At 46.7% G+C, this 26,367-nt stretch overlaps 1 protein-coding gene across 9 annotated transcripts in view; it reads right to left on the minus strand.

Annotated features, from left to right (window-relative positions):
* LOC140386893 (rap1 GTPase-activating protein 2-like) overlaps nt 1–26,367 on the minus strand; it is a 618,530-nt gene that overhangs the window by 54,384 nt on the left and 537,779 nt on the right. For all 9 annotated transcript variants that reach the window (XM_072469730.1, XM_072469729.1, XM_072469728.1 and 6 more), the window contains 8 exons: nt 19,727–19,759; nt 18,218–18,430; nt 17,559–17,662; nt 15,029–15,107; nt 11,656–11,709; nt 7,322–7,405; nt 4,754–4,854; nt 3,731–3,860 (listed from right to left, as the gene is read on the minus strand). In XM_072469730.1, the coding sequence (XP_072325831.1) occupies nt 3,731–3,860; nt 4,754–4,854; nt 7,322–7,405; nt 11,656–11,709; nt 15,029–15,107; nt 17,559–17,662; nt 18,218–18,430; nt 19,727–19,759 (798 nt within the window). The remainder of the gene's footprint in view (nt 1–3,730; nt 3,861–4,753; nt 4,855–7,321; nt 7,406–11,655; nt 11,710–15,028; nt 15,108–17,558; nt 17,663–18,217; nt 18,431–19,726; nt 19,760–26,367) is intronic.

Raw genomic sequence — 26,367 nt, forward strand, 5'->3', positions numbered from 1 at the left:
AAGAATGTGAGAGAGCTAATATAAAATTAATGGTCCAACTCTAACAGAGGTGCAGAAACAGAGGGCCCAGGGGGTACAATGCACAAATCATTGAAGGTGCTGGACAGGTTGAGAGAGAATTTATTAAAACATATAGGGTCCCGGGCAGCACGGTGGCACAGTGAGTTAGCCCTGCGGCCTCACAGCGCCGAGGTCCCAGGTTCGATCCCGGCTCTGGGTCACTGTCCGTGTGGAGTTTGCACATTCTCCCCGTGTTTGCGTGGGTTTCGGCCCAAAACCCAAAGATGTGCAGGGTAGGTGGATTGGCCACGCTACATTGCCCCTTAATTGAAAAAAATTAATTGGGTACTCTAAATTTATTTTAAAAAACAATAAAAAACAAAAAAACATATAGGGTCCTGGGCATTATCAATTGAGACATACGGGCCAATTTTGACCCCACATCAGCCATGCGAATAAACAGGCACACGGGCCCAGAATATCGTGACAGTCAGAAAGCATGATTCTCACCTGCGAGACCTCACTTTCTGATTCCCCCCTCCTCCCCTCGAGAAAGGGCAGGAATCTCACTAACATTCATTTAAATACATTTACACGTAGTTAAAGGACTTATCTGCCTTTAAAAATTCCCTGGTATTGAAAAACGGGAAGCAGTCAAGGGGAATCACCTGTCAGGCGCAAAGGTAAGTATAGCAACCCCCCCCCGGGGAGGGAGAGACATATCTGGGGAACTGCCACCCTGGACAAGGTCAACCTGGCAGTGCCAGGGGCGGACCGTCTGGGGAGCCCCGATGAGGAGACTTCCCTTGTGTATGTGTGTGTGTGTTAGGGGTGTGTGTGTGTGTGTCAGGGTGCGTGTGTGTGTGTGTAAGGGTGGGGTTTTGCACCATTGCTTGGGGGGTCCCCCGTGTCGATGGGGTTTGGGGGGGGTGGGGAGTATTGTTTTATATTGGAGTTTGGGGTGTGCTAGCTCTATCAGGCCCTGTCGTACCGGGTGTGTGACGGTGAAAACCATGCCCCCAGATCCTGTGCACAGAATGCTGGAGAATCTGGAGAGAAAACTCGGCTGGGCAGCTGGAGAGCTACACACCGGTTTACTCACTCCAGCCAAAATTCCACCCAACTGAGTAAAAAAGCAACCTGTGAAAGGTGCTAAACCTTTATAAAAGGACTCGTCTGATGAAGTGTCATATTAGACCCTCCACAGATACTGCCAGATCTGCTGGGTTTTCCCAGCACATCCTGTTTTTAATCGAACCTTTATGAAACTCTGGTTTGGCCGAGGCCAGAATATCGCATCCAGTTTTGGCCGCCACAATTCGGGAAGGATGTGAGGGCCTTGGTGAGGCTGCAGGAAAGATTCATGAGGATGTGGGCAGCACGGTAGCACAGTGGTTAGCACAGTTGCTTCACAGCTCCAGGGTCCCAGGTTCGATTCCCAGCTTGGGTCACTGTCTGCGCGGAGTCTGCACGTTCTCCCCGTGTGTGCGTGGGTTTCCTCCGGGTGCTCCGGTTTCCTCCCACAGTCCAAAGATGTGCAAGTTAGGTGGATCGGCCATGCTAAATTGCCCTTAATATCCAAAAAGGTTAGGTAGGGTTACTGGGTTACGGGGATAGGGTGACAGCGTGGGATTAAGTGGGGCGCTCTTTCCATGGGCCGGTGCAGACTCGATGGGCCGAATGGCCTCCTACTGCACTGTAAATTCTATGATGGTTCCACTGATGAGGACCTTCCGATAGGGAGATAGATTGGAGAATTTAGGGTTGTTCTCATTGGATGTGAGAAGATTGAGAGGAGGTTTGACAGAGATATTCAAAATCACGAGGGCAATGGTCAGCTCGAGATAGAAAGGAAGTGTTCCTGTTGATGGAACGGTCATGAACCAAGAGGCACAGGTTCAAGGTAACTAACAAAAGAAGCAAATGCGACATGCGGGAAATCTTCTTTCCGCGGTGAATGGTTTGGATCTGGAATATACGCTGGCTGAGAGTGTGTTGGAGGCAGAACCAATCGTGGCCCACAGAAGGGGATTGAATCATTACCTGAAAAGGAAACGTTTACACGGAAAAGGCGGGAGAGTGGCAGATGGTGAACTCCTCTTGCCGAGGGCCAACATGGACACAACAGGCCGAAAGGCCTCCTTCTGCGCTGTGGGGTAATCCAATGGAGTGTGTCTCCTGATCCTCTGACATAATTTTGGCAGCAAAGCTGTGGAAATGGTGCGAACGCCATTTTTGTTTTTCCAGACATTCTGCGAGTTATGTGAGCTGATCAGGAGAGACCCCCATGGCCCCAGCAGTGGAATCTCACCCCCTAACCAACTACAGTCTGGTTAGATAATCTTAGGCAGGTTGTCACTCCCCAAGAGACAGGGAGCAGGAAAGACCTGGAAAACACTGACAAAGCAAGACCAAGGAGGCCGTGGTTTATTTGAAAGATGAGATTTTTGGTGGGGTGTTGATAGAAACCAAACTGGGGGGGGTGTTGTTAAAAACCAAACCGGGCCGGGGGGGGGGGGGGGGGGGGGGGGGGGCGGTGTTGATAAAAACCAAACCCGTAAAACATTCACTGCGACAGCTTTTACATACCAGGAAACACAAGGGCAAAATTAAAAATATTCAGAGCAAGAATGGATGTCAGGCAGGATATCTCAAAGAATAATCATGTTTTGGTGGTGTAGGACAGGCTGACAGTGTAAGAGATGCTACCAATGCCTTTCTGGAACAGAAACTGATTGAGTAATATGATGGGGGGCAGTCTGGTGAAGGGTAGATTAATCAAGGAAGGAGAAGTTCCTTAAACACCAGTGCATTCACTTCTACAAAGTAATTCACCTCCAAGGTCACTTTTATCTGGAAAATAATCTGTGTTCCCCTGAAACAGGGGAAAGGTAAGTGTGACTTGGGGGTTGGAATGTCAAAGTCCAAGCCCTGAAAGTCCGTGACCTGTCACAAGGTGGTTATGCGTAAAGCCACTGTCCACACTACCGCCCCTGCCAGAGCTTGGGGCGGTCAGTGGGAGGGTAACTAATTAGCCTGGGGTTGAGAGGTGCGCCTGCTGCTCTAGCCTTGCCTGCGTGGATGTCACAGCTGGATCATCTAATGTCTGACCAGCTTATGGAGCGGTCTGTGGGTGAGTGGCTGCCCAAGTCCCTTGCGGACCCCATGAAGCACATCAAAATTATGAAAGGTTTTGATAAGATATCAGGGAAGACTATTTCCTCTGCTGAATGTGTCACCAAAGCAGCCACTACAAGCAAGACAGATGTTTGGTGAATCATTTGAAAAATACACAGCATTGGTTCGAGCACGGGGCACTTTGTCACTTGGGACCTTTTATTTTTATAAATTTAGTGTACCCAATTCATTTTTTCCAATCAAGGGGCAATTTAGCGTGGTCAATCCACCTACCCTGCACATCTTTGGGTTGTGGGGGTGAAACCCACGCAGACACGGGGAGAATGTGCAAACTCCACACCGACAGTGACCCAGAGCCGGGATCGAACCTGGGACCTCGGCACCGTGAAGCAGCAGGGCTAACCCACTGCGCCATCGTGCCGCCCCACTGTGGACCTTTTTAAGGGAAGGAGAGATACACTTCAGAAGCAGAGGAAGATGCAGCATCCTGCAAAGAAAACAGGGGGAGCGGGATGCACTTTGCTGAGAGATAGCACAGATAATGACTGGCAGAGTGGTCTTTTTTTGCACCACAAACGTTCTTTCGACCCACCTGCTGAGAGTCTCCTTCTGTAAACGGCAGCTTTGTGGAAACGTGGAACATTATCTCTCTGTCTTTGAAGGTGGTGTAGACAGACTCTGACCCTGTTTGACCATGTGCAACATCAAGGCCTCCTCGGAAGCTGCGTTGGGAAGATATTTTATATCACTTTTCTTTGTAGGAAGGTACAGCCTGCATGTGGTTTATTAAACTTTACTTATGCATGTTTGTACATTGATGAGCAAACACATGAAACATGGAAAGTGAGAAAAGTCCTCTTCAAGAAAGAGTTTCCGCTTCGGCTGCAATGTGTGATCTGGGGGCAAATTGTGCTCGAAATTGTGCTACTTTTAAGACGTATTTCTTGTTGGTTCAGTTTCCATCCACTTGCAAATTGACAAACTCAAATCTTCCACAAGCCAACAGCACTTTAGAATGTAACCAACTTGCATTTTATTAATTCAGCTGAAAATTAAGTTCCTACAAAAAAATAAATGTCTTTAAACAGAATTGGCTAGCCCGCCACCTGCTCTTGAATAACTACAAAACGACTTTGAGAACGGTACAGAATTATTTGCTAGTCACAACGCATATAATATTCAGCTGTTAGCAAATTGACAATAAAGATTATTAAAGATCTTTCTAAACGTGCATTGTGGAGTCCTGCAGGCGAACCCAAGTAGCCGAAACCCACCTGGGTGATAATTTGATCTGGGTGGGTACCCGGTTGGGAAAGTGGGGCCGGCTTCTAGCACTAGGTTCGTCACACTGGCGTGAGAGATCGTGGAAACTTGAATTGCGCTGGGCGCAATCTGCGCTTGAAATTCCTTGAACATCTTGCACTCAGTTTTGGTCGAAATGCACTTAATTAACCAGTGCAACTTAAATGAAGCTTCCGATTGTTTAATTTTAAAAATAGTGTGGTAATCATTGCATTTGTAAAATGAATGTATCAACGGTCTCCATGTTAGGGAAAGAAAAGTGGTCTTTGGAACTCCCAATCCCCGCTAAGAATGTAAAAGGATTTCCACTCACCCTTTGAAGTTCTGGAGCACAACTGTGTCTCCGAGTAAGTTCAAGAATTCCTGAAAAACGGGGCTTTCTTCATTGTTCCCAAACAATTCCGCTTCAGTGGTCTGGAACAAAGTATTTTAGTATTTATAAACTAAACGCAGTGAAGTGCTGGAACTCAGGCATGTTTCAGCCACGGCAGCAAGCTGCCAGTGCAGCAAATTATTTCTTATTTAAAAAAAATTGATTCAATTCATTTATTCTGCGATTTTTTTCAAGTGCAGATTAGGCTGGCATTTATTGCCTGTCCCTAATTGCCCTTGATAAGTTGTTGGTGAACCACTGCAGTCCATGTGGTGTCGGTACTCCCACAGTGCTGTTAGGGAGGGAGTTCCAGGACTTTGACCCAGGGAGCGATCCACCGGCCACGCTGCGCTGGAAGACAGCGCGGCGCAGCGTGGCCGGTGAAAGCCGGGTGACACCGCTCCCGGGACCCACCTGGCTTGCAACACCTCGCGAGATTCAATGCGATCTTGCGAGACATTGAAAGGGCGATCCCGCCCACAATGGGTGGGATCGCCCTTTAGCAAATCTGCATATTAGAGCGAGGCAGTAACCCTCCCATGTTGCGGTTGGGCTGGGGGAAGGTCGGGGATTCTTTTCAGGGCCTCAGAGATCGGGTTGTCATTTAAAAATGGCACCCCGATCTCTCACTACAATGGGGAGTTCTGGCGTGCAGAGCTCCCCATTATAAAGGAAAGGAGCAATGTGCGGCCTTGACTGTTTAGGCCCCTTATTCAAAGCGAGTCACGTTGAATAGCCATGTGTTTCTTGGCACTGCGCGTGCCGGGAAACACGCGGCTAAACGGGCTCGCTCGGGGACTTTGTCTCCTTTTGGGAAGACAGCGAAGGAATGACGATATATTTGCAAGTCCGGAAGGCGTGTGACTTGGAGGGGAACTTGCAGGTGGTGATATTCCCATATCACATGATATATTCTAATAAGCCTGAAAACAGTGACAAGGGACTAACGGATCAACACATGAGACTTGCTGCAAGTATACAGCATGAAATACAGCCCAACTGGTCCATGCTGATGTTCCATAAAAACCTCCGCCGATCCTCCTTTTCCTCACCCAATCCACATATCCTTCCGTTCCATTCTCCGGAAGGCTGCATTTAACTGGATGCTGTGCTGAAGTCTCTAGAATACGACATGACCTCCATAACCTTCTGAGTCAGAGTCAGGAATATGAACAATTGAGCTATGCGGCCCTCATTAAACTATCACTGAATTCTCATTCAGCGACGTCTGCTCTATCAGACCATCGCATGTGCTCTCTCAAACGTGAAGAAACATTGCTGGTGACTCACAATGGAGAATCTTGCCCTCCACTTCAGGTGACAAATCCATACCGACAAACAAATCCATGATCCCGCACATGTTTGCAGGTGGAAACAGCTCACAAAACACAAACTGATTCAAAATCACAGAAAAATACATTGCAGACGAGACCCTTTGGCCAATCGAATCTGCACCGACACGTGAAAACACCCGACTGACCCACCGAATCAGCACTTGGCCCATAGCCTTAAGTCTTATGACTGTTGTGCCCAGTGCTCTTCCAGGTACATTTTAAAGGATGTGAGGTAAAGGCTGACACAGCAAACGCTGAAATTAATATTTAAATAATGGGCTGGATTCAATTAAAAGGTATCTGACGGCGGGATTCTCCGGCCACATCTGCCCGGCGACCGGAAATTCCCGCCTGAGGTCAATGAACCTTTGAATGGTCCACGTCCACCCGTGCCGATCTTGCGGTGGTCGGGGCACAAGAATCCAGCCTTAAGTGTCATTTTGGGTGAGATCCAGCTCAGTATCTCACCACACCTAGCGGGCAATCTATCCACCTCACTGCATGTGACCCTGGGCGTGATGAGGCCGGTAAATCTCGCGAGAGGCCTCTCAGGAACCGCCCCATTCATCCCCCAACCTTGATGAGACCCCTTCTTACCCAGGCTTCAACCCCACCCTTTCATACCCCCCTCTCACCCTCCCCCCTTTCTGGGCATGCCTCCCCCCCTCTGGCCCTGAACCTTGGCAGTGCCACCTTGGCACCTGGACAGCCTGGCAGTGCCCCTCCCAGCCTGGTAGTTCCACCCGGACACCCTAGCAGTGCCAAGGTGCCAGGCGGGCAGTGCTAAGGTTCGGGTGAATCTCGCGATATGTTGCGAGTGTCGTTAATCTTGCGAGAGGCCTCTTGCGGGATTCAATGGTCTTGTCCCGACACCAAGTCGGGCGTGATGTGGCCGTTAAATCATGCCCAACGTCTTTATAATTATGGCGCCGGAAGCCTCCTCATTTGCATGCACAGGAGAATGTAAATACATCCGTGCGTGATGCGGTTGTTATCTCAGGCCCTGTACCTACTCTGTCAACAAGCTCACATTAGCATTACAGAATATTGCCTCGTATTAGCTGCAAGTTGTGATCAGAACCTACCTAATAAATATAGAGTGAAGCTATTTTGATAAATGCTGATATAATCCAAGATTGAATCCTGTGGTTTTTTAAGGGTAGTCATTACTCACCTGTCTGATCTTCTGATAGATTACGCCAAACTTGAAGTTGTTATTGATCTCGTGTTCATCATATGCGACTATTAACTGGGATGCCTTGGAGAAAATAAGACAATCTAATGAAGGCACCTTGACAAGAACAACTTTGCAAAATTATTCTGTCCTTGGCTTTCCACTAACTTCTGAGAAAGAGGAGTTTGACTATCACCTGGGCAACCAGGTTCCAGTAAGAACTGAATTTTAGTTTGTCGGGACGGGCCTGGTATGTAAAGGTTAGTAAAATATTCAGTTAATAGGGGGATATTTATGGTTGGCACATCTCGTTGCAATTTACCCCCGGGACTTGGTTTGAAAACAACCCAGAATGAAGCGATAAAAGCCACCTGTTTCTCTCTGTGACCATGTGACACTGTTTGGTCTGGGCAGCATCGATGGTTCCTAATTGCCCATCACAAATCACTCTCTAATTCGACATTCCTGAGCACACATTAGTATCTGACTCAGAAAGGGCACAGTGGCACCATCACAGCTGTGTGGTACGGATTAAAGGACAGCTAGAGGAAACCTTAATACGGTTTTAAAAGCTAGTGCCCGTTTTGAGTTGGCAGAGGTTGGTCAGAAAATCAAGCAGAAAATTCTCAGGTGCTGTTGCTTTGGCAACTTACCGAGCCACCAAATAATTGAAACAGGTACAACATTAAAAACATCTCTCACAGGGGGGATGCGATGTTAATCAGATATGAATCCAATAGTCTCATTGGCACTTTTCCCCATTTTGTCTAATTATACACAACTCTCTGCCCATTTAGTTCGGAGCATTGTTCTTAATGAGGATTCATTGAACACACCGCCAATATCTAAGGCAGGGTTTTCCAAGCTGGGTTCCGTGGGAATCATCCAAGGGTTCCGCGGTATGTCCAATAGTTTTGATCTTTTAAAAAAAGCTGCCCTTCCATCTCGTCCAATCGGAGGCGGATTGCACACTGCGTTGGCTTCTGATAATCAGCAGCCAAAGCGCCGAGAAGCCAGCCTCTGATCGGGTGAGCTGGAAATACCAGCAAAGTCAATTTAAACTCACTGGCAAGGTTGGGCGTGAAGGCGACCGGATGGTGGAGCAAGGTATGTCCCATTTACGGGGCGGGAGAGGAGGGTCCAAGGCCGGGGGCAGGGGAGACCGACTTGGAGGAACAGAGAGAGAAGTATGGATGTGCATGGGTGTGAGAGAGAAGTGAATGTGTTTGTGTGTGAGACAGATGAATATGTGTGTGTGTGTGTGAGAGAGAGAGGTGAGTGTGTTTGTGTGCGAGAGAGGTGAATGTGTGTGTGTGTGTGAGAGAGAGGTGAGTGTGTTTGTGTGCGAGAGAGGTGAATGTGTGTGTGTGAGAGAGAGGTGAGTGTGTTTGTGTGTGAGAGAGGTGAATGTGTGTGTGAGAGAGAGGTGAGTGCGTTTGTGTGCGAGAGAGGTGAATGTGTGTGTGAGAGAGAGGTGAGTGTGTTTGTGTGCGAGAGAGGTGAATGTGTGTGTGTGTGTGAGAGAGAGGTGAGTGTGTTTGTGTGCGAGAGAGGTGAATGTGTGTGTGTGAGAGAGAGGTGAGTGTGTTTGTGTGCGAGAGAGGTGAATGTGTGTGTGTGTGTGAGAGAGGTGAGTGTGTTTATGTGCGAGAGAGGTGAATGTGTGTGTGAGAGAGAGGTGAGTGTGTTTGTGTGCGAGAGAGGTGAATGTGTGTGTGTGAGAGAGAGGTGAGTGTGTTTGTGTGTGAGACAGGTGAATGTGTGTGTGTGTGTGAGAGAGGTGAGTGTGTTTATGTGCGAGAGAGGTGAATGTGTGTGTGTGAGAGAGGTGAGTGTGTTTATGTGCGAGAGAGGTGAATGTGTGTGTGTGTGAGAGAGGTGAGTGTGTTTGTGTGTGAGAGAGGTGAGTGTGTTTGTGTGTGAGACAGGTGAATGTGTGTGTGTGAGAGAGAGGTGAGTGTGTTTGTGTGTGAGACAGGTGAATGTGTGTGTGTGTGAGAGGTGAGTGTGTTTGTGTGCAAGAGAGGTGAATGTGTGTGTGTGAGAGAGGTGAGTGTGTTTGTGTGTGAGACAGGTGAATGTGTGTGCGTGAGAGAGAGGTGAGTGTGTTTGTGTGCGAGAGAGGTGAATATGTGTGTGTGAGAGAGAGGTGAGTGTGTGTGTGTGTGAGAGGTGAATGTGTATGTGAGAGAAGAGTGCGTGCATGTGTGAGAGAGATGAGTGTGTGTGTGTGAGAGGAGAATATGTGTGTGTGCATGTGTGAGAGAGACAGGCAAGTGTTTGTGTGTGAGAGGTGAATGTGTGTGTGTGAGAGAGAAGAGTGTGTGAATGTGTGAGAAAGGAGAGTGTGTGTGCGTGTGTGTGAAAGAGAGATGTGTGTGTGTGCACCTGAGTGTGTCCGTGTCCATGTGTATGTGCTTCTTTTGGGTGTAAGCCTGCGTGTGTGCATGTGTCTGAAATGAGAATCCAGCTCTCCACTTGACTAGAGTAAGGATAAATGGGTTTTTCCCAAACTTTGAGGGTTGGTGTGATCACTGTTCTCTTGGCCTTGCTGACCACATGCATATGTACTGGTTCTGCCTCAAACTTGTAGGTTTCTGGGTCTCCATGTTGGAGATACTCCGGGTGGCCATATTTGGGATGTTGGACTTAGCCAGTGATTCAGTCTGGGGTAGAGGAGGATGTTTTCGCCTTTGCCGCGCTGATAGTCCGGAGGCGAATATTTCTTGGTTGGAGGTCTCCCACTCCGCCCAGTGCCTCTGCTTGGTTGGGTGATTTAATGTCATTCCTACACTCGGAGAAAGTCAAATTCACCACCCGGGGGAGGGTGGAGAGGCTCTACCCAAGATGGCAACCATTTGTTTCCTTTTTTAAGGGGTTAGTCACTGTCAGCTGTTCGTGGGGTTTAGTTATAGTATTTAAGTTAATTATGTGGGTTTTTTTTTACTTTTAGATTTGCTTGTCATTTGTTGCACTCTTTTGCTGTTGTTTGTGTTGATAATTATGGAAAAACTCTAATAATCATATTTTTAAAAAAGACTTCTCCATTCTAAATTCCTATTCCCACATTCCAGCTACAAGCAGCCTCAGTAACCAAGTAAACATGACAGGGGCCCTGCAGCACCATGGCTGGTTGGATGGTGTAATTACATCACGAAGAAGTCACTGACTGGCATTCTCCAGCTGTCGGGATTATCTGTCCCCGCCGACAGCGCACCCCAGCCCGTGGGTATCCCGACGGTGCTGGGTGGGCTTCAAGGGGAAATCCCATTGACAAGAGGCGGGAAGAGAGAATCCCACCGCCAGCGATCAGCACGCCGCCGCGTAACACGCGGCTGGGGGAGCGGGAGAATTCAGGCCCAGTGATATACAGATCAGCGATGGGCAATCTAAGCTGGTGAGTGGGCCGCATGAGTGGCCCTCCTTCATCTCAGTGGGCCACAGGATTGAAATCAAACCTGCCCGTTAACCATGGCCCCATGAATAAGATTAAATACATTTAATACACACCCAATATTTCATAACAAGTTGTAGATAATGCTGAATCATTTATACATTCTAGAACTACCATCAACTTCAAACGGTAAAAACGCCAGAAGTATTTACACTTTGACGCAGGGAGAGCGCTCGGCTCTCACGGTCGATGTTGTGAGCAATCCACATGCTCCTCACTTCCCTCACCATTGCTTTACGTATGTATCAATTCAGTCATACCGCCGGAAATAAACTACGTGGACGGAAATCAGCGGAGTGTGGCAGCCCTGCGCATGGGCAACGGTCAACAAAATGCCTCATGGGCCGCACTCAGAACCCAGTTAGGCCTAATGCGGGCCCCCCCCCAGGCTGCAGGTTGTTCACCACTGATATAGACAGTTTCCATAATGATAACAGCTTATTGTCACGAGTAGGCTTCAATGGAGTTACTGTGAAAAGCCCCTAGTCGCCACATTCCAGCGCCTGTCCGGGGAGGCCGGTATGGGAATTGAACCCGCGCTGCTGGCATTGTTCTGTATTACAAGCCAGCGATTTAGCCCACTGTGCTAAACCAGCCCCTGGTTTGAAGAGGTGGATTGAAGAATTTATAATGAAGATATAAAAATAAGTACAGAACGCGTGACTTTAAAACGGCAAGTGGATTATTTTTGTACACCTTAATCCAATTATCTCCCATTCTCTAGCCAAGCTTCACCTGAAGACTACATTTGGCCCTGACTATCACATCCAGTGTATATATGTCATATGGAGATTATTATCTGCTTCTCCCACTGAAGAAGAAAACTCAGAAGACAATTTGAACATGGCCGAGTGACAGCATGACGTTACTGAATAATTACCTTTGGGTAAAGAACAGGGGAGAATTTCACACAGGTCAGGTCATCACAGAGAAGCTGAGGGAAAAAGAGAGACAATGATCCATTAGGACATGTAAATGCTCTGCTGCTTTTCACTGGACACACAGTTACCATTGTTGTACAACACTGTGCCTTCCACCATGTCAGAATTTGTTGTTCTTCCATTGAAGACAGAAGCAGGAGGAGGCCATTCGGCCCTTCAAGCCTACGTTGCCATTAATTTTGATCATGGCTGATCATCAAATTCAATTCCCTGATCCTGTCTCCACCCCCCCCCCCCCCCTCCTTGATTCCTTTAGCCCCAAGAGCCATATCTAATTCCTTCTTGAAATTTGACCTTGACTACTTTCTGTGGTAGTGAATTCCACAGATTCACCACTCTCTGGGTAAAAAGATTTCTCCTCACTTCAGTCCTAAAAGGTTTACCCCTTGTCTTCAAACTATGACCCCTAGTTCTGGACTCGCACACCATCGGGAACATTCTTTCTGAATCTACCCTGTCTAATCTTGTTAGAATTTTATAAGTTTCTATGAGATCCCCCCTCACTCTTCTGAACTCCAATGAATATAATCCAAACCAACTTAGTCTCTCCTCACACGACAGCCCAGCCATCTGAGGAATCAGCCTGCCAAACTTTTGCTGCACCCCCTCCACAGCAAAAACACCCTTCCTCAGATAAGGACACCAAAACTGCACACAATACTCCAGGTGTGGTCTCATCAATGCCCTATGCAATTGCAGCAAAACATCCCTATTCCTATAGTCAAGCCCTCTAGCTGCGACGGCCAACATAACATTTGCCTTCTTTACAGCTTGCTGTATCTGCGCGCTTACTTTCAGCGACTAATGCACAAGGACACGGAGGTCTCCCTGAGTATCCTCCTCAATTTACACCCATTCAAATAATAATCTGCTTTCCTATTTCTGCTACCGAAGCGGATAACCTCACATTTATCCACATTATACTGAATCTGCCATGCATACGCCCACTCACTCAGCCTGTCCAAATCCCGCTGAAGCTTCTCTGCATCCTCCTGACAGCTCACCCTTCCACACAACATTATATAATGTGCAAATGTAGAGATAATACATTTGGTTCCCTCGTCCAAATCAATATATAATGTGAACAGTTGTGCTCCTAGCATAGATCCCTGCGGTACCCCACGAGTCACTCGGAAAAGGACCCATTTATTCCAACTTTTTACTTCCTGGCTGCTAACCAGCTTTCTATGCATCTCAAGGCACTACCTGCAATCCCATGCGCTTTAACTTTACATAATAATCTGCTTTGTGAGACCTTGTCGAAAGCCTTCGGAAAGTCTAAATAAACCAAATCTAACAGTTCTTCCTGGTCAACTCTACTCGTGTAATATTCAGTGATAATGTAATGATTTTTGTTTTCATTTTTAAAAACGTTTTCCAATTAAGGGGCAATTTAGCGTGGCCAATCCTCCTACCCTGCACATCTTTGGGATGTGGGGGCGAAACCCACCCAGTCACGGGGAGAATGTGTAAACTCCACACGGACAATGACCCAGGGCCGGGATTGAACCCGGGTTCTCGGCGCCGTGAGGCTGCAGCGCTAACCACTGCACCACCGTGCTGCCCCATGATAATGTAATAATAATGATAATGTAATATAGGGGTTGTCTGTGGTGCACATTCGTTTCTAAGTACTATTGGATGAAAGATTCCTACATCTTTTCCGCAGTTCTTTTTAGTTATCTTGCTTTGAGAGATACCATCAAGAACTGTGTTAGTTATTTGATCAACTGGCATCGACTCAAAACGTTACTGCACAGTCCCCAATAGAGTATATAGGAAATCTGTTAAAAATAAAAACGAACAAGCTGCTTAAAAAGTGGGCTCCGGTCATAAATCAAATGTGTAATAATCCTCATGTGAGGAGTTGTGAACCAGTTTTGTGGGAGTCCTGTTACGGTGCCCATTTTGTTTTGCTAAATTGAACTAAAACTCACAGAGTTGATCATCAGCTCCCCAGCAGTAATGTAAAATAAAATTGGCCTCCCCAGCTGTTACCATTCTTATTCCCCACAGAGACCCTGCCGGACTAACGGAGAGAGTACATTATGTAGAACTGCATCAAATTAACAACAGAGAAACAAGCCACTCGACGCAACCGGCTGGCAGAGTTTATGCCCCACTCGAGTCTCCTCCGCCTTACATCATCTAACTAGCAGCATATCCCGGTATTCCTTCCTCTCCGACGTACGTTAAACTTCTATAAAACACTGGTTCAGCATCAACTGGAGTTCTGTGCCCAGTTCCGGATGCCGCACTGCAGGAAAGATGTGAAGGCAATAGGGGGAGTGCAGAAAAGATTGACAAGAATGGTTCCAGGGATGAGGGATTTCAATTACATCGATAGATTGGAGAAATTGGGACAGTTTGCCTCGGAAAAGAGAAGGTTAAGAGGAGATTTTAGGGCCATGAGCAGTCTGGACAGGGTCGATACGGATCGGGAAATAGGAACAAGGGCAGATATAGGGACAGATTGGGGAAAAACTGTTCCCACTGATTGAAGGATGGAGAACAAGAGCACAGTAAGAAGTCTTACAACACCAGGTTAAAGTCCAACAGGTTTGTTTCAAATCACTGGCTTTCGGAGCACTGCTCCTTCCTCAGGTGAATGAAGAGGTGGGTTCCAGAAACATATATATAGACTAAGTCAATGATGCAAGGCGATACTTTGAATGAGAGTCTTTGCAGGTAATTAAGACTTAATTACCTGCAAAGACTCGCATTCAAAGTATCGTCTTGCATGTTTCTCGAACCCACCTCTTCATTCACCTGAGGGAGGAGCTGTGCTCCGAAAGCTAGTGATTTGAAACAAACCTGTTGGACTTTAACCTGGTGTTGTAAGACTTCTTACTGAGCTCACCCCAGTCCAACGCCGGCATCTCCACATCATGGAGCACAAGAGGGCACAGATTTCAAGTAATTTGCAAAAGGAGCAATGGAGACACGGGGAGAAACTTCTTCACACAATGAGTGATCTGGACTGTGCTGCCTGAGAGGTAGGTTCAATCTGTATTGGTTTAGGTCACTTGGCTGGACAGCTGGTTCGTGATGCGGAGCGAGACCAGCAGTGCGGGTTCAATTCCCGTACCGGCTGAGGTTATTCACGAAGGCCCCTCCTTCTCAGCCTTGCCTCTCGCCTGATCCTCAGGTTAAATCACCACCAGTCTGCCCCCCCCCCCCACACACACCCCCTCAAAGGGTCATCTGGAACTATGGCATCTTTACTTTTAGTTTAGTCTGAGGGACGTGTAAGGCGCTATGAATAAGCATTGAGGAAAGAAAATAGGAATGATATGGTATTAAGCGGTTTACCTTTGCTATCAGTGGAATACTGGGAAGCCGTGGTACTCCGGCAAGGGGGAGTCGCTCATGTATCGTTTTGGATCTGGACCTATGAAAACAAAAACAAAAAAGCCTCAATAAAAGTTGCTTGTAGTTAAAATTGGAAACATGCAGCTTCTTCAATACATGGTGAGTTAAGTGTCTGAAAATGAATGAAATGAAAATCGCTTATTGTCACAAGTAGGCTTCACATGAAGTTACTGTGAAAAGCCCCTAGTCGCCACATTCCGGCGCCTGTTTGGGGAGGCTGGTACGGGAATTGAACCGTGCTGCTGGCCTGCCTTGGTCTGCTTTCAAAGCCAGCGATTTAGCCCTGTGCTAAACCAGCCCCTGATTATTAGCCCATTGTGTGGGGAACCAATGTGGGATGAATGGTTAATGACCAAGTCATTTACTGTAGGACTCAGGCCTGTTTCCCATCTGACGCGCTTTGGGATGGTTGAGGACGGAATTCAAACCCGTTACATAACATTTCTGTGATACTCGGGTCCTTCCGGGGTCGGTGATTTGCTCGGAAATCACCATTTGCACCACTTTTTAAATATAAAGTCTGGTAGGTCAGGTCGGGAACTAGGCTACACGTGACATTACGTATAGCAGCCCACAGGGTGTTAGGTCTCACAACATTGCATATCTCAGTAATAATGCAGGACTCTTCATTCTCACTAAGGTTACCATTCACCTGGGTTAAAATAACCATTTTGCAATGGCATGTTGAGCCAAAAGGTGCCCAGCTGCAGAATTTTCTTTGCTGAAACTCAAAGTACCGGCACTCCCTGTGGCGTGCTAAAAGAAATAATCGATTTTCTTGACAATGGGGTGCTTCCCATTGCATTGACAGGCCTGCTGAATTTGGCGGGCTGCGGAGCTGAATGATTGGCCAGTCGTGCGAATGTAGGAAGGGTCACAGACTCCAGTTTACAGATTACTTTAGACTTTAGAAATCCTGCAGTGAGCCAGCAGTTCCATTTGTCTGTAACAACGGTGGTGCGATCAATGTGAGGTGGGCAAAGTGGACGTGGGAGCTGGAATTACAGGTACAGGCAGTACATGCTGTACTACAATGTTTTTTATATAAATAATTTACTTCAAAATGTACACATTCAAATTGTTAAAAACAAAGAGAAAGGGGAAAGGAAGACAGTCATTTCATGCTGGCTCCTTCCGCCCTGATATTGCAGCTCTACAAATAACCCCGATCTCCAATTCCTACGATAATAAATCTCTAATCAACAATGGGAAGGCCTTTTTACAAATTAGAATGTGTGGTCTCAAATGAAAAAGCTACAAAAATATGGCTGCTTACTAATATAGAACATCAGAGAAACGAGTTGCATTTATATAGCGTCTAACATGACCGCAGGATGTTCCAAAATGGATTACTGCCAACGAAGTACTTCTGAATTGTAGACACTGCTGTAATGTGGGAATGTACGGCAGCCAATTTGCACGCAGCAAGCTCCTACAAACAGCAATATGACCTAATTTTTTCATGACATCGATTGAGGGATAAACATTGACCCGGAAACCCAGAATAACCCCCTTCTCTTCTTCAAAATAGTGCCAAGGAGTCTTTCATGCCCACCCGAGAGGACAGATGGGGCCTTGATTCAACGTCTCTTTGTGTGGTTGGCTCGTGGAATAGGACTCAAACCCACAAACTCCTTGTTCCGTGGCACAGCTGCTACCAAGTGAACTGCGGCTGACACGGGTACATTTTCTGGTCTCACCCACCGGGGGGGTTCATTGCGGGCAGAACGGAATATCATGGTAGCACACTGGTTAGCACTGTTGCTTCACAACGCCAGGGTCCCAGGTTCGATTCTCGGTTTGGGTCACTGTCTGTACGGAGTCTGCACGTTCTCCCCGTGTCTGCGTGGGTTTCCTCCGGGTGCTCCGGTTTCCTCCCACAAGTCGCGAAAGACGTGCTTGTTAGGTGAATTGGACATTCTGAATTCCCCCTCTGTGTACCCAAACAAGCGCCGGAGTGTGGCGACTTGGGGCTTTTCACAGTAACTTCATTGCAGTGTCAAATGTAAGCCTATTTGTGACAATAAAGATTATTATTATTATATTTGGCAGACTATTTCAAAGGCCCGTTCACCTCGGGAGGGAATTTCTAGTCTTTGGGCAGGCGGGACTGGAAAATCCTGCCGATTAGTAGCATTGCCCCAGGTGTAGTCAGTATAAAACAGTACGAAGTCTTACAACACCAGGTTAAAGTCCAACAGGTTTATTTGGAATCACTAGCTTTCGGAGCACAGCTCCTTCTTCAGAAGGAGTGTTTCCAAATAAACCTGTTGGACTTTAACCTGGTGTTGTAAGACTTCTTACTGTGCCCACCCCAGTCCAACGCCGGCATCTCCATATCAAGTATAAAACAGTGCATTAGTTTGCTTCCTGTGAACAACAGCAAGGGAGATCAGCTAGTGAACTCAGGAAGGTGCCACTTTGGCCACGTGGCTTTTACGTATTATACAGCAGAGCTTGCTTCAGTTACCTGAGTATAATCCTCAAATATTCTTGCCCATCAGTATCTTCATACTTGACTGAAACCACCAAGTTTCCAAGAACACTGCATGAGGTGTAAAAATTCAGATGTTCCTAAAGGAATGAAAAGCATTGTTCATATTGTGTCAAAGGCGTTCCGAATCAAAGAGATATCCTCCTCAATCTGATATTACATAAAAAGAGCGCACTTCACTTTAACCTTAAGATAAATATCTTTTGACTCACAGATTTGCTGTGGAAAAGTCATCTGCCCGGAACGGCAATCTCCAGATAACTTGAGGTCGCACAATGACGTTGCAAGTCAGTGCAGCTCTCTCTGTAGGTACCTGTATGTCTCTAACTGGGCTGATCCTGTATTGCTAAACTGCCTAGCTCCTCCTTTCCTCCCTGGTTCTTTGACATGTTTTAGAATAAGCATTTCTTTTAGATCTCCCCTGACATTTCTCACAGAAGGTGAGGGAGTGGAGTCCAGTATTGGCTTGGAGTGCAGGGCATGCTTGTATCAGTGTTAGAGTGTAGCTGATGCTGTCTTGCTTAAATGTTTTGATCGACCCCCACATGACTGACACTGCTTGCTTGCTAGTGACAATTTCAGTGTTAACAGTGGGCAAGTTGTGTGGCACACCAATCACTTCCTGGGCCACTGACCTTGTTGAGAAAGTGCTTCCTGTAGGCCCTGGCTGTGCTGTTGCATTCCAGTTTGTAACCGAACGTACTGGGACTCAGGCTCTCCACCACGTCCTCCTCGCAGAAACTGCTCTCAGATGATGTCGGCGTGGTGACGGTCTCCATTCCTTCAATCCAGTACCCTCCAAACTGGGGGAGGATAATGGACTGATACGGCCCTGCTTTCTCTATTACCTGGGTAACACAATTAATCCCATTTGTTAATCCGCGGGGAAATATTCGGATCCCGCCAATAAACTATGGAGCCACAGAAACTCAAGCAATTTTTTTTCACCTCTGAAAGTATTTTTTACACAAAGAAGCTTCGGGGACATGTGTTTCGATTTGACTGCCTGGGCGCTAATCTGCTGGAATGGATTCTCTGCCCATTGTAGAACCCACACGATTTTTATGGAATTAAAATTGTTGAGTTCCACATCGGGTGGGTGATCCGCGTCGTGCAATTTATATGTTAAGAGAACATTCTTTTCAGGTATGCACACCTCAGGTTTCCCCTGTAGTGGGCACATCTTTGTCTAAATTGCCTATGAAAGCTTGGGGCGATCTGTCCAGGAAGTGGACCTCATCTATGCTGAGTGAGAGCACTTCCCCGGGGCCCTTGTGGTTTGGCAGTCACAGGGATCGTTCAAATGGATCTCATTTCGATATTGCAGTGGGCACCTTGCAATCGCAGAAGAGACAAATCTGGCAGAAACGTGGAAAACTGGGTTTTAATTGTTCAGTTTACAGTAAAATGCAACACTGGCGACTTGCTCAAAACTATCCGAAGACCACAGAAAGACATTAGTGACCAAAAGAATATTGGGGGTGATTTTCCGACCGTATTACGCCCGGCACACATCCCGCTATGTCGGGACAATTCCGTGAGAGGCCGGAAACGGGAGTTTCGCCGGGTGCCAAACAGTTTGCGATGTTCCCGGGTCCTCCTGCCAGGCGTAATCAGGCTCATGCCCAGCGATTGTCATACATTTAAATGGATTTTAATATTCAAAATCGGCTTCACGCCGAATCTTCCAGGAATGCGCAATGTTCCCATCCACTGGCAGGAAACACTACCGGTCCCCACAAATGGGGACCGCGATGACCACACCGGGGGGCTCGGAGGCCATAGTGACCCCCGGGTGGCCGGGGACGTGGCAGACCACTGACCCCTTTGCCACCCTAGAAGTGCCAACTTGTGTTGGAAGAACGCCACCGTTATCTGACTGGAGCTGGCCCATTTTTCTAAAAGCAAGCCCCTCTGGATATTGTGACGTTCTTGGGACAGAAACAGTGATTCATTCAATCAGAGATATTTCAAATTAAAATTGCATGGGCTCATAAACTTGGATCCTTTTTTAAATTCATTATACTCTTCCTAGCAGACTCCCTCTTTGTTTACGCATGGGTAGTAGCCTCAAGTGTACAAAATGCACAATGCGTTTTTCAATACACTATAGATATAAACTTCTGGAATTACAGTAGACTTACCTCATCAATACTGGGATAGGGGATATAATCATCCTGGAAAAGAAAAACACACAGACACATATATATGAATTGGCACCAGTTAAAAGCAAATTTGCCCATTTAAATGCATTGTGTGGTAAAGTCTCAGATTCTGGCAGTACCTGTCCCTGGCATTCGGATGTCATGTCAGAGGTCCTGAAAGGGAGCGTGGCTCCGAGTTCAGAGGCAATATTTGGAGTGTCGGAAGATCCGGGAGCCCGAGGGGGGTGGGGGGGGGGGTGGGGGGGGGGGGGGGGGGGGGGAAGAGAGAGAGAGAGAGAGAGAGAGAAAGAGGCCGACGTTTTGGCCTTTACCTCCCTGGTTGCCCAGAGACGGATTCTGTTGGGATGGAGGGACTCGGAACCTCCAAAGTCGGGGCTGGGATTCTCCCTTCTGGGGACTAAGTCCCCACGCCAGCGGGAAAACCGGCACCAACCACTCCGGCGTCACCAGCCCCCAAAAGTGCGGAATTCTCCGCACTTTCGGGGGCTAGGTGGATGCCGGAGGGGTTGGCGCCACTCCAGCCAGCACCGAAGGGACGGCGCGAGTTAAAGCATGTGGCGAAGGGCCGGCATGATCTCACGCATGCACGAAACGGCCGGCGTGATTCCGCGCATGCGCAGGCCGGCCAGCGTATTTTGCTGCATGCGCGGGTGGTTCTCTTCTCTGCGCCGGCCATGGTGCAGCCCTACAGGGGCCGGTGGGGAAGAAACAAGTGCCCCAACGGAACAAGCCCGCCCACAAATCAGTGGGCCCTGATCACGGGCCAGGCCACCGTGGCGGCCCCCCCTCCCGAGATCGGATCCCCCCCGCGCCCTCCCGAGGACCACCCCCACCGACTTACCTGCCTGGTCCCACCGGTGCGGGAGTTGAGTGATTCACGCCAGCGGGACTGGCCAAAAATGGACGGCCGCTCGGCCCACCGGGACCCAGAGAATCGCCGGGGGGGGGGCCACTGCCAACGGACCCCGACCGGCATGGCGGGAATCCTGCCTCCGCCCAAAAAAAGGTGCGGCCGAATACGGCGGGGGGGCGGGGGGTGGGGGGTCGGAGAATCCTGCCCCAGGTGTTTTGGTCAGCGACATGGCAGGGTTTCTTAGGTTAGAGAAAATTAAGTTTGCCTTAGGGGGTTCACTACAGGGGTCCGCTCGGAGCTGGCAGCCGTTCATCGCCTTCTTCAAGGACAATTGACCGTCAGCAGGGGAGAGGTGGGTGGATGGGGGGGGGTGGCATGGAAGTGACGAATAAGGGCAGTAAATCTAATGAAGGGAGAACCGTGGAATGGAGTAGGTACATGGATCATGATCATTAGAGTTTATGCTTGGGGGGTGATGGGTTTGTAATTGTGGGGTTTTTCTCTGTGTTGAATCTCTTTGTTTAAAAATGTTAAAATTATAAATGCCTTAATAAAATACTTTCTAAAAAAAAAAAGTACTTGTCCCTGGCAGGAAGGGTGCCAACATTCAGCCAGCGACTAGATAGAAACGTGGAAAATAGGAGTAGGCCATTTGGCCGGTCAGGCCTGCTCTGTCATTCAATAGAATCATGGCTGATCTTCGACCTCAGCACCATACTCCCACGCTCTCCCCATACCCCTTGACACCTTTAGAGTCCACAAAATCTGTCTGTTTACTTCTTAAATATATTTAGTGACTTGGGGTGCATCCGGCATGGAGTTGGGCGCGATGGGTGAATCCCAAATCATTTAGGAGAGGCCCAAATCGTGCTTTGCGCCGGCCCGATCACGGGTCACCCGCTCCACTGCACCTGACGCAATCTGGATCACGCTTTTAGGTTCATTTAAATATTCCGACATCACATTCACCCGCCGCTCGGGAGTCAAAGGGCACGCATACGGGGCCTCAACCCGGCGCTGCTCAGTACTGTTTTCCACAAGCATGGACCAGGTGTGATGGCAACTTGGGGAGTCTTAGAGCCCATTGGAGCCACCACAGGTTGTCGGGAACAGGGATTGCAGGGATTTGCCCTGGCAATCCCCCTAGCAGCCGAGCCCCCTGGCAGTGCCAACTAAGCCCCCTGGCAGGGCCAAGGGTCAGGACATGAGGGGGACCATGTCCGTGAATGGGTGGAGTGAGGGTCGGAGGGAAAATCCTGAAAAGGATGGCCGTGGAGCACTCTCAACCTTACATAGAGATCAGGACAGCCTTTCAAATTGGCGCCCCGATCTGTGAGGAGCCGGTCCTGCTGGTGAGCTCCGCTCCCCAGTGTTGGAAAAGTTTCAAAGTGCGACCTCAACCGGGGAGAACTCCCTGAGGCCCAAAAACATGTCTATGTGCAGTTAAATAGCGGTCTCCATTTCGGCATTGCAGCAGTTGCGAAACACCCTGCCAAATGTGCCCAAAATCACACTTTGAGGATTTTCCGTTGAATCGCACCCTTGGCCTCCGCAATCGTCTGTGGTAGAGAATTCCACAGGCTCACCACCGTCAGAGTGAAGACATTTCTCCTCATCTCAGTCCGAAATGGCCTACCCCGTATCCCAAGACTGTGACCCTTGTTCTAGACCCACCCAGGCAAGGCAAACAAAGAGTCAACGGACTCGAAACGTTAGTTCCTTTCTCTCCCTGCAGATGCTGCCAGACCTGCTGAGATTTTCCAGCATTTTCTCTTTTGTTTCCGATTCCAGCATCCGCAGTAATTTGCTTTTATCATATTGGAAGCAGGGATGTTGTTCGCCTTGCCTGGGTGGGTCTAGAACAAGGGTCACAGTCTTGGAATACGTCTCCTTACTTGAGAATGGATGTATTGGCACCGGAGGGGGTGCAGAGGAGATTGACTAGTTTGATTCCGGAGTTGAGAGGATTAGCTTATGAGGAGAGACTGAGCAGATGGGGACTATAATCATTGGAATTTAGGAGAATGCGGGGGAATCTGATAAACACATAAAATTATGAAGGGACTAGTGTTATGGGCCAGGGTTTAGAAAACCCCAAAGTGTATCATGGAGTTCGCCTGACCCACAACTTTTAATAGATTGTGGTATGGGGAGCACACGACCCACTCTACAGGTGTGATGCAACAGAGCACTAAAGTACTTTTAAAGCAAAACCATGTTTATTTATGAATCCAGCTAACAATTTATGAACCCACAATAAACATCTTAACAACTGTCAACACCAATAATCCCCACAGATACAATATTCTATAAGTAACCCTTCATAACTTTCCTAACAACATCCATATGTTAAACCCTTTTTTACAGAAGGACAGCAGGTTTAAATTCTCTACAGAATCGGGGATTACTTTGAAATCCTCAAATGAGCTGAAGGCAGTCTGTAGCTTGTAGAGAGAGATCATTATACAGCTGCTTGCTTTGCCTGCAGCTATCCAGCTCTCAAAACGAAACTAAAAAAAACACTGTAGCTGCCTGCTCAAAAGCGAAAGTGAAAGACAGACAGCCCAGCTCCACTCACACTCTGACATCACTGCAGCTATTTGCTAAACACCCATTTCTGAAAGGTAGATCCACTACAACTATTTGATAAACACCCAGTTTTTAAAGGTACTCCCACATGACACCTCCCCACAAGAAAAAAAAATAAAGCCTCAACTTCAAGATGGTTTCATTTTTCACCTTTTCACTTTCCTTTAAGAAATATTGGCAGTGAATATACGTTTATTTTTTCACAAAACAAAACACGCAAATATTTATAATAACATAGTCCATTTTAGTTCTTCTTCCTTCACCGAACCAACGTCTCATCACATTCGTGCCAAAGCATCGGCTATCACATTTTCTCGTCCTGTCATATGTATTATATTTTAAAAATCAGCCATGATTGAATGGTGGAGTGGACTCGATGGGCTGAATGGCCTTACTTCCTCTCCTATGTCTTATGGTCTTATGGTCTAAATGAAACTCCATCAAACAGTCTTGCATTGTTATTCCGGAATCGCTCCAAAAAAGTCAATGGATTATGATCTGTATATATAATTGTGTATGATGGATTGCTGGTCACATAAATTTGAAAATGTTGCAAAGCCAGGACTAAGCTCAAAGTCTCCTTCTCAATCTTTGAATACTTCTTCTGGTGAGAATTCAATTTCTTTGAAAAATAATCAATAGTCCTTCGTCGTCGTTTTGTAGAAGCACCGCACCTATGCCCACATTGCTCACATCAACAGTCACTTTGAATTGTTTTGTATATGCTTCTTTCGCAAGTCCGTCAGTGGAGCAACCACACTGCTAAAATTTGGCACAAATTTCCGGTAGAATCCACTCATGCCAAGAAATCGCATTGTTTCCCTTTGTGTCGAGGGTATTGGAAACTTCCCAATAACTTTTGTTTTCACATCCCGTGGGACCATTCGACCCTGTCCGATTGTATGGCCCAGGAAAGTGACTTGGTCTTTTCCAAATTCACTTTTGGCTAGGTTTACCACCAAACCTGCCTCCTGAAGTCAATAGAATAACTCCATCAGATGCTTTAAATGTTCTGTCCATGTCTGGCTGAAAATTACCAGATCGTCAATGTATACTGCACAATTGGGTAATCCTGAAACGACTTTATTAGTTAACCGTTGAAATGTGGCCGTGACTCCAGATGGTATATACCAATTCAAATGGCATAACTTTGAATTGGTATATACCACCTGGAGTCACAAAAGCTCAAATCTCCTTCGCCCTTTCGGATAAAGGTACCTGCCAGTAATCTTTAAGTAAATCCAGTTTGGAAATAAAAGCTGATTGTCCCACTTTCTCAATGCAATCCTCCAAACGCGGGATAGGATAAGAGTCCGTTCTTGTAACTGCATTAACCTTGATATAGACCACACACAACCGTTGGGTACCGTCTGGTTTTGGTACCATCACTATGGGTGAGCTCCATTGGTTGCAACCCATTTCAATTATGCCAGTTTTAAGCATACTTTCAATCTCTTTGTTAACCTGTGCCAATTTTAAAGGGTTAAGTCTATTTGGATGTTGTTTAATTGGAACAGCATTTCCCACATCTACATCATGTATAGCTATTTTAGTACTTCCCAATTTATCTCCACAAACTTTCCCATGTGATATCAATAACTCTTTCAGGTCAGTCCATTTCTCCTCTGGAAGGTAACTCAACAATTTATCCCAATTTTTAAGAACATCCTCGTTTTCCAATTTAATTCGCAGATGTCAAATTCAAAGTCATCTGGATTTGGTTTGTCACTTAGAGTTAGAATCATTAAAGCCGCCTCCTTTTGCTTTCCTTCCCTTTAAAAGTACCTTTTCCTTCTATCCTGTGTTCTTACCACATAATTCACCTCATTTAATTTCCTTTCAATCTGATAAGGTCCACAAAACCTTGCTTTTAAAGGTTCACCCACCACTGATAACAATACTAAAACTTTATCTCCACTGGCAAAACTACAAACTTTGGATTTCTTGTCTGCTACCTGTTTCATCACATGCTGTGCAATTTGTAAATGCTGTCTAGCCAATTCACCTGCTCTATTTAATCGTTCCCTAAAATTTGGCACGTAATCCAAGAATGTAATTTCCGATTTCTCACTCACCAATTTTTCCTTAATCAATTTAAGTGGTCCTCTTACCTCATGGCCAAAAATTAGTTCAAAAGGACTGAATTTGGTTGACTCATTAGGTGCATCCCTAATTGCAAACAGTACGAATGGAATTCCTTTATCACAATCCTCTGGATAATCTTGACAATAAGCCCTCAACATTGTCTTTAGTGTCTGATGCCACCTTTCTAACGCTCCTTGCGATTCTGGATGGTACGCAGTTGATTTAAATTGATTTATTCCTAAGCTATCCATAATTTCTTTGAATACCTTTAGATAAAATTTGATCCTTGATCTGATTATATTTCTGTGGGTAGTCCATATCTAATAAAGAATTTCAGTAACTCCTCCACAATCTTAGCTGTAATATTGCCCACTGGAATGGCCTCTGGAAACTTAGTAGACACATCCATTATAGTCAAATGATATTGATTCCCACTTTTTATTTTAGGAAGCGGTCCTACGCAATCAATTATAAAAGGTTCCTCAAATGCTGGAATGGGTATTAAGGGTGTTGGTTTTATCACTGCTTGAGGTTTCCCTATCACTTGACATGTGTGACATGATCGACAAAATTTAACTACATCTTTATGTAGTCCAGGCCAATAAAAATGTTTTTGTATTTTAGCTTGAGTTTTCCTTACTCCCAAATGACCTCCCACTGGTACCTCATGTGCTACTCGCAACACCTTTTTTCTAAATCCTTCCGGCAATACTACTTGATGAACTTCTGTCCACTTTTCATCCGCCTGCATATGTAAAGGTCTCCATTTTCTCATCAATACATCACTTTTACGGTAATAACATTTCGGTATACACTAAGATTCCTCTTCCGTGTATGCCTTCTGATACATCCGTTTTATTTCTATATCTTTCTGTTGTAACTCCGCCAATTTTCCTGAACAAAAATATCCGCCTAATCCTCCACCTTTTCCAACCATCTTATCAAAAATCGTTTCTGATAATTGAACTTCAACTTTATCTTGACTCTCTGATTTCTCCTCTTGTCTTAGCCTGTGACTTTGCAACCTTGTTACTACACAATCCGGAAAAATCCCAGGATATTCATCCTTCAACACTTCAGTTGTCTGATTTTC

Source organism: Scyliorhinus torazame, chromosome 12 (assembly GCF_047496885.1).
Source record: "Scyliorhinus torazame isolate Kashiwa2021f chromosome 12, sScyTor2.1, whole genome shotgun sequence".
NCBI classification, from domain to species: domain Eukaryota; kingdom Metazoa; phylum Chordata; class Chondrichthyes; order Carcharhiniformes; family Scyliorhinidae; genus Scyliorhinus; species Scyliorhinus torazame.